Source organism: Notolepis coatsorum (assembly GCF_963971535.1).
Source record: "Notolepis coatsorum genome assembly, chromosome: 18".
Taxonomy (NCBI): Eukaryota; Metazoa; Chordata; class Actinopteri; order Aulopiformes; family Paralepididae; genus Notolepis; species Notolepis coatsorum.
The window spans coordinates 49,760,897-49,776,564 of NC_140182.1; the positions used below are offsets into that span (position 1 = coordinate 49,760,897).

The following is a 15,668-nucleotide window of genomic DNA, read 5'->3' on the forward strand; positions in this document are numbered from 1 at the left end:
GGCTCCGCCCATAAGCACTTTGAGTGACAGTCATCCACACAGTCTGCGACTGGCACACAGAGAGAGAGATAGAGAGACTCAGGGGGATACTAATTAATTTCGCCGCGGGGGGGGGGGGGGGGGCATAATCCCCCCCATATATACCCCTGTGATTATTATTGTACGGATCGGAATACTATACAAATTAATTATAATTTGATTATATAATATAACGTATAATACAATATCGTATGTATTTCTTTATTAATTAAATGCAATTAAAGCTCTTCTTCCCTTCTGTACCTATCGAAAATAGATTTTTTTTTAGTCTAGATTTGAATTGATTTATGTTTTCACAATATTTTAGTTCATCCTCTAAGCCAGGGGTGCCCAACCTTTTTTGAACCAAGATCTACTTTTTTTTTAAAAAATTTTATTATCTTTTTCCCCCTCCTTCTTTTTCCGATGTTTCTCCCATTCCACTGTAAGTCGTTATGCCAATTCCCAACCCCCTTCCTGGTTGTTGCGCACTTTCCCCTGCTGTTGGTCCGAGAGGCCGGAGACTGTCACATGCTTTCCTCCGACGCATGTGCAGCCAGCCGGCAGCCAGCCTGGCCGCGCAGATTCTCACCGGGAGAGTGTAACGTGTGGAAGGTCGCACTACCTCTCTCCAGATCCTACCCTTGCTGAGCAGGCACCCCGACCGAACTGTAGGGGTCGCTGTCCACAACGCCCAGGACCCACCCACGGCTCCCCTCCCCCTAACTCAGCCAAACGAGTTAGTATAGCGATCAGCCCGAGCCAAGGCAATGCTGGCTCTCCGTGAGTCGAGACCGCAGCCTCTTGCATTGGTGACGAGCACAATCTCCGCTACGCCACCTGACCGCCCAAGATCTACTTTTTAATTTGCCACCTAGCCGAGAGCTACCAGCCCAAATTTGACCTACTCTCGGCTAGTATTAGTAGTAATAGTATTAGTAATACCCATTCAATATGCACATGACAGAAACTATTATATGGTATATAATATGTTCTGTCATGTGCATATTGAATAGGTATATAATATAATATTAGGGGTGCACGATATTGATTTTTTGAACCCGATACCAATACCGATAACTTTCTGCTCCTCAAGGCCGATACCGATAACCGATAATATATATTTATTAGGGCTGTCAGTTTATCGCGTTAATTAGATTAATTAATTACACAGCAAATAATCGCGTTATGAAAATTAACTCAAAATTAATTACAAATTTTTTTTTTTTTTTTTTTTTTAAATAATAATTCTTTTTTTGTATCTCATTCATTCCATAAGCATGTAGAATACACATTTACAGATTTTTTTTAATATGGTCCATTTGCATGTTCTTCTAGGGACATCTATGAATCTCAGGGAATGTATTCCCAGTGTCAGAAATACTGTGGGCTAGATCCACAAAGAATGGATTGCACGGTGCAAGTTGCACCCTTACTTACAATTCATTATGAATTGAAAATGGGGGACCCTGATGTAAACAAGACGAAAGTATTTCTCTGGTCTGCATTCCCTTAACAATTGTGTGTATTGGGCCATATTGTACCCATTCTGCAATCTGTTAATAACATTTTCATTCAATCAATCAATCAATCTGCGCGGTGATTGATTGAATGAAAATTTTATTTTGAGTAAATTGTAATGAACCAAATGAGAATATCAATAAATTTTCTTTTATCTTTGACTGTGAATAACACCATGCTCAAATTGACCAGACCTGAAAAATCTAAGCAAATTAATAGATGGAAGATGATTAAACAGAAGGTTTTGTAGATACAGTACTGAATTCTGCCATCCGGACCCATGCAATTTGAAATATGATTATAGAATCATCATATTTATCTTATCGTGTGTTGTCATGTTTGTTTGTGTTTGTTTAAAAAATAATAAAATATATTATATTTTAGGCATAAAATGGTAATGCGATTAAAATGCGATTAATTAGATTAATTAATTACAAATCCTGTAATTAATTAGATTAATTTTTTTAATCGCCTGACAGCACTAATATTTATTGTATTATAATATATATTTTTTAAATGTATATTCCTGTAGTTTTTACCTAACCAGATTTATCATGACATGAGCGTTAGTACTATGAACAAAACAAAGCCAAGACAACAGTTTTGACTGATAAAGTGACTATATTTATTTTTCCAAATAAATATAAATTTAATCAGAAAATTCACAATCCGTCAATAACTTGTAAACATAACACTGCAAAATGTAAACACTCAGTGATGTAAAAATTAAATAAAGGCCTCTAGAACTGTTGCAAATCTTTGCATAAGCCTGGGATTAACATTAAATACTGGCAGGTAAAATCGGACAGTCAGATATGTCTCTATGTAAAGTATACAAACAAACTGAAAAAGTGCATTCCTCACAGTATCAAAAACAAATAAGCTACGGAAACAAGTTCCACACAGTAACAAACAGTCATTTTACAGAACAAAGGATTAATATTACTTATAAATAATAATCCATATAAATGACAGTGAGTGAACCCTTTTTTTCCACTAAACTACTAAAGCATTGAGGTTTCAAACTTTCAATTGTTTTAATTTTTTTCTCAAAGAGAGAGAGGGAGAGGGGGAGAGAGAGCGAGACAGATAGATTCATGTTTGACCCTGTATTGTTATTTTTTTGGTAACTTTTCTACTGTTTTTTTTTTTATTCTGGTCGGATCAGTGGGAGATTTTTTTTATTGAAGATTAGCATCTCTGCCTTCTCGCATGCGAGTCGGTTCCTTTGCTCGGTCATCACGTGTCCAGCAGCAGAAAACAAACGCTCAGAGTCAACGCTAGTGCAAGGCGCTGACAGAAATGTACGAGCAAGTTGGGCCAGGCACTCGTAACGGGACTGGCTGCTACTCTAGTATTCCAGCGGGCAACGGCTCAGCGTGGGCTCCAACAGATAGGACTGGAGCTAACAGTAAAAACAGAAGAACGGGATCTAATTACGATGACGTTCTACCAGTTCCATAACACAAGTTATACAGTGTTCATAAAACATTAAAATAAAATATACACTTACGTCCGCATCCACTCTGCTGTCGTTCTGTTGTTCAGTTGCAGCATCTGTGTTCCTTTGCAGCTGGCTTTGGATTCACAGCAGCTTTAGCTGCTCGCACGTCGTCGTAGGCTTTTAACACACCATCGTAGTGGTGGTGATGTTGCTGGTGACTTATTAGGTTGGATGTATTATAAGTTGTTGCCCTTTTCCCTCCTTGTGGAACTTCTGCATTGCATTTGTTATAAATAGCAAGCGAACTTTTTTCCTCTGAAACTTTGAAAAATTCCCACACTACTGACGCCATCTTTGTTTACATCTGCGCTGCTTCTGAAACTTACGTGGCTACGTCACAGCCAAGAAAGGGAGCGCTGGATTTGTGTAAAACGCCCTCTTCCTAAACCACACGCTATCAGTCGTACACAGTACTGGCAAAACGGGAGCAGCCTACAGTAAAAACAAACGCCCTTCATCCCAATTCACCCACACCGCATTTTTTTTAACCAAAAAATATATTATATTATCGGAGCTATCAATAACGTTATCGGGTTTATCGGGATGACGTCATAATTGCTGATATCGGCCCGATAATTATTGTGCATCCCTATATAATATGCCTTTGTCACCACTCCCCTCGACTACTGCAATGCCCTTTACACGGGCATCGACAAATCCCTGCTTCGCCGCCTACAACTGGTGCAGAACGCAGCCGCACGCCTCCTCACTAAAACAAAAAAAACATGAACACATCAGCCCAGTTTTGGCCTCGCTCCACTGGCTGTCTGTTCGCTTTAGGATCGCCCTAAATGTTTTTAAATCACTAAATGGCACGGCTCCGCCCTATCTGTCCGAGCTCTTGCACCGCCACACCCCCCACGATCCCTCAGATCAGCTGACCAGTTGCTATTGGTGGTGCCTAGAACTAGGCTCAAGACGGGCGGCTACGTGGCGTAGTGGGCAAGGCGCTCGCCACGAATGCAGGAGACGCTGGGCTTGCCTGTTCGAGCCCAGCGCTCCACATTGCTTTCAGTTTAGCTGGTCGTTCATACTAATACACTGGCCGTATTAGGGGGTGGGAAACTGATGGGTGGGGATCGGGCATTGTGGACAGCGACTCCTACAGGTCGGTTGGTGCGCCTGCGCAGTAGAATCAGGAAGTGTCGGGGTCAGCGTGAGCCTCCCACGCGTTACTCCTCGCCACTGAGAGATCGAGCTGCGTAGGTGAAAAGATGCGACTGCTGTTACCTCAAGTACCGGAGGGGACTTGTGCTATGTATGACTTAGTCCACATTGCAGCCGGCTTGTGGGAGGCAAGAAACAGCGTTCGTGACAGGGGAGGGTTGAATTGGATGATACGAAATTGGGATGGGAGAAAATATAGAAAATGGGAGAAAAAGTGGATAAAAAAAAAAGAACTAGGCTCAAGACAAGGGGAGACAGAGCTTTCTCCACCGCAGCGCCTAGATTGTGGAACAGCCTCCCCCTCAGCGTACGGAACGCCCAGACCGTGCAGGCTTTTAAATCACTTTTAAAAACCTACCTGTTCTCCTTGGCCTCCCCCCCACTTAATCACCACTAGACCCCTGGCCCTTCTATCCTCTTTGTTTTACTGTGTCCTACCTGTTTTTATTACTTTCATTGCTTTACTATGTTTTTAATCTTATATCTTGCATCATATTATTTTGTTTTTATTACTTTCATTGCTTTACTATGTTTTTAATCTTATATCTTGCATCACATTATTTTGTTTTTATCAACCTGCCTGTGAAGCACTTTGGTGCCAGCTGCCGCTGCCTGGAAATGTGCTATATAAATAAAATTGACTTGACTTGACTATAATATGATATTTTATATATCATTGTAACGGTGTAGTGTAGGAATTACAAGAATGACAAGACTGTAACTTCTCACGTTGAGCATGCAGGCAGCATGACTCATTTATTTCACACTCTGCATACACACTGGCAACACACACACTCAATTCAATGGCCATGAGAAAACATATGTTTACATTGCCAAAGCAAAAGTGGAACAATACAATAAGAAAAATGATATATGTACAATTAAAAGGGAATAGGAATGATGTGTAAACAGAGCTGTCACATTGCAACTGACAACACACAGTCAATTAAATTCAAAGAAAACATGTTTACATTGCCAAAGCAAAAGTGGAATACAATCAAAAAACAATTCCACAAAAAGGTCTGTCAAAAGTCACTGATAGTTCTCTGTATTTTTTTTGTAGAATTTTATGTCATCCTCACTGTCTTGCTCTGAATTGTCAGCTGTATTTACAATGCAGTGCACTTTTCCATCAGTGGGTTTTCTTTTGCTTTTTTGACACACTTTTGCAAAGTGATTCTGTGATCCACATGATTTGCACTGTTTCCCAAATGCTGGGCAATGTTCTCTGCCCCTTGGATGAGAGTTGCCACAGTATTTGCATGTATAATCTGTGTCTCCAGTTCTGGGTGAATAGCTCCGTCTCCCTTGGTTATGCCTGACTTGTTGACTAGCAACGGCGTGAACAGCGTCGGCGCATGGGCTCGCTATCTCCATCGCTCTAACTCCCATATCAGCCTGTCCCGCTGCTCGGCACATTTCAATAGCGGTGATTAACGTGAGCCCTTTCTCTCTCAACAGTCTGCATCTTATGCTCTCATTTGCAACACCTAGTACAATTTTGTCATGAATAATTTCATCTCTTAGCTGCCCGTACTCGCAGGTTGCTGCCTTTTCTCTCAGTCTGGTCACAAAACTGTCTATGGATTCGCCTTCCTCTTGTTTGCTGCTCCCGAACACGTACCTTTCATATATGACGTTCTTCGCAGGTTTGAAGTACTTTTCCAACGTATCCAGTATGACTTTAGCGTCCCCTTGATTCTGTTCGGTGTGATTCAGGTTGTGACGGTAAATGTGCCTGCATTCACTTCCCATCACACTCCTCAGAGTTGCAGCCTGAATGTTCATGTCCTTCTCGGTTATACCCGTAGCGAGTGCATAGTCCTCGTATTCGGCACGGAATATGTCCCAGCTGACGCTCCAGTCGCCTGTGAAGCTCATCGGGGAGGGGGGTGGAATATTAGCCGCCATGCTAGCTTACAATAGCCCAACGTTACTTGTCTCGGTCTCCGTAATGTTGTCTTCAGAACCGGAGTCCGACTGACATAGTCAGCTAATATGTACATACATGGACGTAAGTTCAACTACTTCTGACACCATGTTTGTGTGGATGTTTCTACGGCATGAATAACGACAGACATAAGTATCAAGTTCAGCGTCTGTAATCAAAGTGCTTCACATTCCTCTACATCCGGGGTATTCATGAAAACAACAAAAGCAAGCGATTGCCGATCGCCTCGATCTAACTAGACCCCGTAACAATGTTTTTCCAAAATAATCTCGCGGTCTACTTGAAACCAGCCCGCGATCTACCGGTTGGGCACCACTGCTCTAAGCCCATTCCACAGAGTGGCTCCTTAACACTAGTGTTGTGGCTGTAGGTTGTTTAACACAGCAGGAGACGATATTTCCAATTGTAACAAGTAGGTAATTTATTTAGGAAAAGAAGTTCTTAACAGCAAAAGCTATGGATCGAGCAGAGGATCACCACAGCTTGAACAAAAAACACTCTAACTCTCAATCCCTCTGCTTGTCCCCTAAATCCCCTCTCAGTCCTGCCCCCACATGACAGATATGATGACGTATCATATCATGTCAGATCTGACATGACGTACATTAAGATGATACGTAGATTTAACATCGGAGAGAGATAAAAACATTAAGAACATCGAAGAGAGATAAAGACATTTAAGAAGAACATAGATTTAGATAAAAACATTAAGAACATCGAAGAGAGATAAACAAGATATGATGTACACACACGATATGATGTAAAACATTAAGAACATCGAAGAGAGAGTGAGATGTGTGTGTGTGTGTGTGTGTGTGTTTGTGTGTGTGTGTGTGTATGTGTGTGTGTGTCTGTGTGTACAGACGTGTGTGTATTGTATGTGTGTATTGTGTGTCTGTGTGTGTGTGCGTCTGTGTACAGACGTGTGTGTATTGTATGTGTGTATTGTGACACAGGGAATGTGTGTGTGTGTCGGTGTGTATGTCTGTGCGACTGTGTGTGTCTGTGTGTGTGTGTGTGTGTGTCTGTGTGACTGTGTGTGTCTGTGTGTCTGTGTGTGTGTGCTGTGTCTGTGTGTGTGTGCTGTGTATGTGTGTGTCTGTGTGTCTGTGTGTGTGTGCTGTGTATGTATGAAAGAGAGAAAAGACACAAGATTAGAGCACACGATATGATGTACTGAAATGTCCATCTGCCTATCTTGAGGCTGTTTTAAGAACATCAGCCAGACTGTCGCCCTAGTGTCTTTGAGCCCTGCTAGTTGACCTATATTAAACTAGTCAAGACTAACCCCTTTCCTACCTCCACCCCCGTATACACATTTTCCACAACACTAGCACAGCCGACAAGGTGTCAAATGACCCCTAGGCATTTTCAATAAATGTATCCTCGTCACTCGGTCGAGCTCCAGCTCTGTCACTCAATGACTTTTCCTAAAAGTACCCGTTTTATCTGGCACGGTTTCTGAAATTTCAAGATGACTTCAGGAAAATGTATTTAGAACGTTATTCCACATATATATGGAATATATATGTGGAAAGTCACAGCACTTTGCGATCGTCTAGCGCAGGGGTGGCCAACCCATGGCTTGCGAGCCGCATGTGGCTCTTTGTCTGTCAATGTGTGGCTCTTTCATCAAAAAAGAAAGAGAAATTATAATATTTCTATTTATTATAATTTTTTTATTTTCTTTTTTCACTCAAACCTGTGGTAAACCTCATATTTTTATATTAAGAGGTAATTATATAATAATAATAATAATAATAATACACTTTATTTGTATAGCACCTTTCATACAGAAACTGCAGCTCAAAGTGCTTCACAACAGAAAAAACAGATAAAAATGAGCACATAAAGTGCAGACATATAAAATCAGTTTTTCACATTAGGATCTAACATCCCAACAGGCCACATTGTTTATGGTTTGATTCAGTTTTAAATAGACAATATAAAAAGAGTAAGATCAAATAGACATGCAAAATTCCTGAGAAGGCACTGGGTCCTATGTACACTACTTTTTTTTTTGATCCACTTTTTCTCTCCCATTTTCTATATTTTCTCCCATCCCAATTTCGTATCATCCAATTCAACCCTCCCCTGTCACGAACGAATGCTGTTTCTTGCCTCCCATATAAGCTGTGGGGTCATCTGACCCCTTCCGGCGGGAATCAGTGACATTTTCTCCATGGCTGTTCTAGTGGTAAGAGGAGATACACATTATTTTCAGGTTTGTTTTTTGAAGTTCAATGGGCCTCTTTATCCAGAAATTTGCTTCTTACATTTTACCGGTAATTGATTATTTCTTGCTTTGTACATAACTTGCAGAGTTTTAAAGTTTACCATACCAATGAACTTCAAAATATGTGATTGTAGAAACAGTGTGTGTGTTTGGTCCCGATATCCTGCATTGTTTATTACTCTTATTGCTATTTTTTGTAGGATAGTCGATGTATTTATGGTTGTTTTGTTGTTTTGTATGTGTTACCCCATACCTCTGTGCAGTAATACAGGTAAGGCAAGATCATTGCACAGTACTTATGATTGAGATGCTCTTTGCCATCTTAGCCCTCCCATATTCTATATGGGGTTTCCAGCAGAGTTTATGGTCTAAAATCACTCCCAGGAATTTATTTTTGTATACTCTTTCTATTATATTATTATCAACAGAATTTCAGTTTTTATCTGGCGGTTTCCAAACACCATACATTTTGTTTTATTTTGATTTAAAGATAATTTATTTATATCAAACCAGAGTTTGTATTTATTTTATATTGTTAAGACAGTCATCAGCTGCTGGATGTCCTCCCCTGTACAGAACATGTTTGTATCATCAGCAAATAATACACACTTCAATACATTTGACACCGAGCACAAATCATTAATATATAGATTAAACAGTTTGGGTCCCCGAGCCTTGAGGGACTCCACACATCATTTTTATACATCTAGATTTGCAATCACAAAGTTGTACAATTTGTTCTCTATTTTTAGGCGATATGGCCTAAAAATAAAATCTCTGATTTCTTTTTTTTACATCCGATTTACGATTTTAATAAAAAAAAATCTCTTGAAAACTAGAAACACCAAGGAGATCATTCAAATAAAGTAATTTTTTTATTTGACACAAAATAATTCTCAAACCAAGATGAATTTTGTTGCTTTATATATATATATATAAAGCTAAAAGAAGAATACCTTCAAAAGAAGGGACCGCACACTCCTCAGGACTGGTTTTAGCTTTTTTATTGCACACCGCGTTTCGCTTCCTCAGGTGCTATGATATATTATTTATATATATATATATATATATATTAGGGCTGTCAAAATTAATGCTTTAACTTTGGAGATTAATTTAAATGATTTAAAGCATTAAAATAAATTAATCTAGATTAATCTATGGAGTGAAACATCTTCAATCTTAGCGCCGTGGATATAAGAAAGAGGTCTTTAAAGCTGAGTCAATGTTGATGGTTTTGTTTAACATTTGTCTTTCACAGTAGGAGAGAAACTGTATTCAAAGAAAGCTATTAAAATAGTCTTTGAATCTAAATATACTTTCTTTGTGTTGGTTTTTTCATTAATTCCATGATTTTACTCAAGTAAATATCTGTTACAAGCTTCGGTCTTAAGTAGAAAAATGTGATTATTAATCTAGATTAATTACAGAAAATTGTGAGATGAATTAGTTAATTTTTTTTAATCTATTGACAGCACTAATATATATATATATATATATATATATAAGATTACTCTTGATCAAACAAAGATGAATGTCCCTATTGGGATTAATAGTGCAATAACTTGCTTTTTCACCAAACTTCACTTAAAACAAATAAAAAGTGCCTCTTGATCATCAAACAAGAATGAATTTCCCTATTGGGATTAATAAAGTGCAAATCTAACTTCCACCAAACATTACTTTTTGTAAAATAAAAGGTGACTATTTAAAAAAAAAAAAAATTGTTTGTTTTTTTGAAAATCGATTAAAAAATTTCAAAATCGTCCTAAATCATTAATTCGAATTAATCGATCAAATTGATTAATCGCCCAGCCCTACTTCAAATACTCATCCTCCTTCCGTCTTCATCACATAAGCATACATACATATCACACACAATCACAATCCCCCTATATACCAACCTCTCCCTCCCTCCCTCCCCCAGCTTGTTCTCTATTTTCTATGTAGCTTTCAAGCCAATCTGACACAACCCCTCTGAAGCCATATTTTACCATTTTCCTTATAAGGATTTTGTGATCTACAAAGACTCCAACTATGTACAACTTTGTATCTATGTTTGTTATTATTTCTTCAGTTAATTCAATCAATGCCATTGAGGGCGATCTGTTGGCTCTAAAACCATATTGGTTCTCGGTTAGTAAGTTATTATTTTCTACAAAGTGATCCAATCTGTCCCCAAATAATTTATCCATACTTTTGAGAACTGTGAGCAAGGAATGTATTTTTGGTTTTCTCTTGTGAGCTGTCGATCACTGACACCAGTTAATTGCCAATTGGGACCAATCGTGTGTCAGGTGTGCAGCGTTTTTAAGTCGGCTTGGTTTCCTGTGTTCAGATGCTTGTTCATTTCATATTATATTTCATACTGGCTCCGCGTCTTGCTTCCCCTATTGGACTATGCTCGCGCCCATGGCGCACGTTGAAAAAAACCTTTCATGCACCTTACATCTACCTAGCCACGCCCACTTCCAGTAGTATATAACCCGGTGAAGTGGCCATGCTCACCCTCACACGAAAAGGCTGTTCACAAGCACCTGCAGCGTTGAGAGTATGTGTTATTGTTGCTGTTAGTTAGAGATGGATATACCACCACCCAAAAAGTCCCTTTCATGTCCGCCGCTCGTCGTGGAGTATCCCTGGACCGGCGATCCTTCTCCGGAAGATCGCTGGAGCCCGGGGAGAGCTCGAGCCGCCCCGTGGTCCTCGCGGGAGAGCCCTGAGTTGAGTGGCATCAAAGCCTACGCTCAGCACATCGAGCTGTAAGCGTGAGCAGTGGGCAGTCTGTGGAGGTGGAATACGCGTTGCCGGGCGGGTCCGGGACCATAGAGCCACTCCCGGGCCAGGGGGAAGACCTGTGTGTCTTCCCTGGTGTGTCAGTCTATTCAGACGGAGGACCCCGAATTCCCCCCCCCCCGTTTGGTGAGGTGTCCCCATGGGCGGTGTCTCGTCTCACGTGACAGTCTTCTCTGACGCCTCCCTCACAAAGGGGGGGGGGGGGGGGGTATGTCAGACCAACGCAGTAGGGGGCAGTCGGCCTGCTCTGTCTACCCTACATATCAATGTATTGGAACTGAAGGCAGTGCATTTGGTCCTCAGGGAAATTATCACTCTCGTGAGGAACCAGCATATGTCCATATTTTTTTTATATCTTTTTTTTTATCATTCTTTCCAAAAGAAAAGGCATGCATACCAGAGGCTAACTGCCTAAGAAAACAGGCACAGAGGCACTGAAAGAGGATTTCACCCATCTAATGAACACACTAGACTAGACAAATATCAAGACTATACAAATCCTTAGTCGGGGACAGCCCTACTGTCTATACAGGGGGATAATAGCAGTGTTACTCTGAGGCCCAATCCAGCCTTGTGCTAAAGGCTTTCCACCCTCTCCCTCACGCAGGTGAGGTGGGAAGGTGCCTTCACCTGTTGTGTCCTATTCGTGCGCTGGTGATATATCTTAGGCACACACAGGACCTCGGGACTACCAGTCAACTATTTGTTTGTCACGGTGGCCCTAACAAAGGTAAGGCACTGTCAAAACAATGCCTGTCACATTGGTTGTGCGAGGGCATCGTCCTTTGTGGTTGTGAGGGGACCTCAGAGGGTACATTTATCGGGGCTACGCGCCTTGCTTTCCGCCCATTAGTCCAACAGGTGAAGCAAGACACGGAGCCAGTATGTAATATAATGAAGGTTATCCTATAACCCTAGTTATGATTACTGGCAAAGCGTCTTGCTTTTCGGCCCGGAGGACCCCTGTCTGATTTTCGCGTGACATTCAGACTCTGAAGGGTGAGCATGGCCACTTCAACTAGGGTTATAGGATAACCTTCGTTTTCCCTCAGTAGTAGAGGAGTGTCCCAAGTATATGTTTCTAGGGTTTTCTTTTTCTGTAGTGCTTTCGGGTTCTTGTTTATTGGGATTTGATTATCCCAATATTAAGTTTTTCCCTTTTTGTGCTGTATCATGATTTTACAAGGTCCTGAAAACAACTGAACCTGATAATGAGGACATGGATAAAACGGCATCAGACAGTGAGGTGAATAGTTCCCAGATGGAGCCGAGAACAGAGCCTCTCACCGTCAACAAAGCCAGGTGGCCATCACAACATTTACATTTCACATTGAATAGAATTGAGAATTGATGTTCATTTTCATCCTTTGTTCACAAGATGGGTCTCATATCATAATGTAGCTAACTGACCTATCTCAAAAAAAAAGTTACACTCTAATCACAACTGTCACTTTATCAAGAAAGGAGTGAAAGGGATAACCTGTCCCTCGTGAGTCCTTGAATTGATATGGTTAGTGGACCAGTCGACCAAAGGATTCGCGGAACGACAGAGTATTTCAAACGGAGCTTTTATTAGTTGGTCACACAGAGAAGAGAACTCTCCTGCAGCCCGCACGGGCTCAGCTCCTCGCACCACCAGAAGAAGGGAAGAATATCCACATTACATGACATATTTATACAGAGGAGGAGGGGAGGGGTGTATGTGTGTATATGTATCCGTGTGTGTATGTATGGGTGTGTGTGTGTGCTAGTCGGTGTGTGTGCTTGTTTCAGAAGGGGGGCTAATGGGTTCCAGATGTAGACCAGGAGAGACCCCTAGTCTTGAACAACATCTCCACAAATCACGGCCTTGACAGCTGGGTGGGGGAGATGTGTGCGCGTGAGTGTGTGTGCGTGTGTGTGAGGAGGGAGCCACAGACAGTCAGGATGTACAGGGGGCCCTGTGTGTGTGTGGGTGTGTGTGGAAGGAGACAGCCACGAGGTCAGCAGGTCAGACTGAGAGACGCCCAGGCTACAGCTTGCATCATGGGGGAGACAATAGGTGCACAGATACATAGGATATTGACATCGAATATTACTAGATCAATGAACTAAAACTATCAGGAGGGCGGGTTTCAGATGTTGGTTAGCTACATTTTGATATGAGACCCATCTTGTGAACAAAGGATGAACATGAACGTCACACTTTAGTGATAGCACCTGTCTCGCCCCCCCCCCCCCCCCCCTTCATTTTACAGGCAACTGCTCTCGTTCTACACGGTGTCCCAAAACCCTAATGTGTCTTCTGGGGAACATCCTGCCCTGCACCCTCTATGGGTGCGTTGTGACATGTCCGACCCTGCTGGAACTACGTGGTTAGGAGCAGAAATGGTCCACAGTGGCAAGAAAGTAACTGGTGTCAAGTTGTACTCGGTCACCTGTAAAGGTATTGCAGAGTTTCCAGGACTCATTGAATAATTAAAGGGACACACCAACATTGTGGGAAATGCGCTTTCCGTCTTCTCCAGTGTCAGACAAGAAGATAGATGCCAATTTCCTCTCTGTGTGTTGAGTAGAAAGCTAGCCCAGCTTAGCACAAATTAATGGAAGCAGATTCATTCAAACCTTTATTTATTCTCGAAAGGACAATTGAGGTCACCCTCATTTTCAATGTCGTCGAGACTTAGACATTGCAATGCATGTTTTAGTAGGGGTGTAAAGGTACACGTATCCGTACTGAACCAAACCGTTTCAGTGTGTACCGTACCGTACCGAATGGCTGTAGTGTGTACCGAACGAATACAACGGTATGTTAACCACTAACGACCGCCAACCGGGGGCTGTTTTTTTCACAATCTAATATAATAATTTTTTTTTCTTTTCTTTACAAGTCAATTAATAATTTCAATATAGAATATTCGTTGACAGCCCTACAAGTACAATTAGTTACTGCACACTACATCACCCCTGAGTGGAACATGGAAAGCCAAACTTTCCCCCACTGTACCGAAAACCCGTACCGAACTGTTCAAAACCGAGGTACGTACCGAACAGTGTTTTTTGTGTACCGTTACACCCCTATGTTTTACAATATATTAATCTATATAGCACTTTTCACACATGGACCGTAGTCCAGAGTGCCCCACAGCAATTAGTATTGTTACGAACTGGCTCAAGCTTGCAACAAGAATTGGGAGACACAGGCACAATCAGTATCAGTATGTGCAGCATGAGTGTTGTATGTGCAAAACCAAAGAACCAAACAAAGAATCAACCAAACCAAATACCGTATGTGGGGAGTTCGCCACCAGAGCAGAGGCAGCCTCTCTCTATTAACCTGCCTGGGACACACCGGCCCAGGTGTGCCCCAATTAACCTGACAAGCCTTCCCCAGCTCTGCTCTGCCAGCCAGAGCAGAGGAAGACAACACAATGTGGGGGAGGGTCGTCACAGTATAAAATGAACATAGGCATAAAATCAGCATACAGTTGACAGAATAAAAACAATGCATAAATTGCAGACATAAGAACAGGCATAAAATAAGATCGAAGGCATGTGAACCCCCCCGGAACAGCCAGTCCCCCAAATATCCCACACATCAATCCCCACCACATCCCCATCCAAGACACCCCGCCCGATAAAGCATGCCATAACCGAAGGAAAACACAAACAGCCTGCGTGCCACTCACACTGCCATGCACGGCGACGGGAATACCACCCCTGCGGGCCGCACCATCTCCCCCGGTCCCGGCGAGCCCCCCACGTAAGGAATCCCCAAAACGCCAGCGAACCGAGGGGCCCAACGATCATAACTAACCAAAATCCATCAAAGCACACGCAAGAGACCAGCACCCAACTCCAGGAAAGGTCTGGGAAAGGCCCAGCCGAAGCCATAGCCTCCAACCAAACCCCCCCCCCCCAGACCTTCCCCAGAGGAACCTACTTCCAGTGACTGACGCTAAGCTAGGCTAAGGGTGCGCGTCTTCCTACTCCTACTGCATGCACAGAGAAGAAAAAGGTCATCACGTCTCCATCGTCCAAGACAGATAGAAGGACTGCTTCAATAACCCTCTTTCTACACATCACTGGGAAACTAGATCTATTACTGTACAGGAAACCAATTTTCTGCCTCAATTTACTAGCAAGGTTGTCTATATCAGTGGTTCCCAAAGTCGGGGTCGCGACCCAAAGGTGGGCCGCGAGCAGCCACGGATGGGCCGCGAGATTTAAATTTTTTTTTTTTTTTTTTTTTTTTTTTTTTTTTTTTAATTTTTTTTTTCTTTATTTAAATTTTTTTTGTCAGGCCACTGAACTTAGAAGCAGGCCAGGACAGTGTTTCTAGTTGTATTCTAAAATGCTATTCTATTGTATTCTAAAATGTGACTATATGGTTTTATATTAACTTAATAAATAAACAAAAACGAAAAATCTACTTATTTCAACGAACATTTCAAACTAAATAACAGATTATGCACATAAAACGCTGAAAACAACCGAAG

General features: G+C 41.7%; 1 protein-coding gene across 1 annotated transcript in view; it reads left to right on the forward strand.

Moving 5' to 3' along the window:
* zwilch (zwilch kinetochore protein) overlaps positions 1-15,668 on the forward strand; it is a 47,795-nt gene that overhangs the window by 5,609 nt on the left and 26,518 nt on the right. The window contains exons 4-5 of the mRNA XM_084334701.1: positions 12,377-12,492; positions 13,428-13,615. Coding sequence (XP_084190827.1) covers positions 12,377-12,492; positions 13,428-13,615 — 304 coding nt within the window. The remainder of the gene's footprint in view (positions 1-12,376; positions 12,493-13,427; positions 13,616-15,668) is intronic.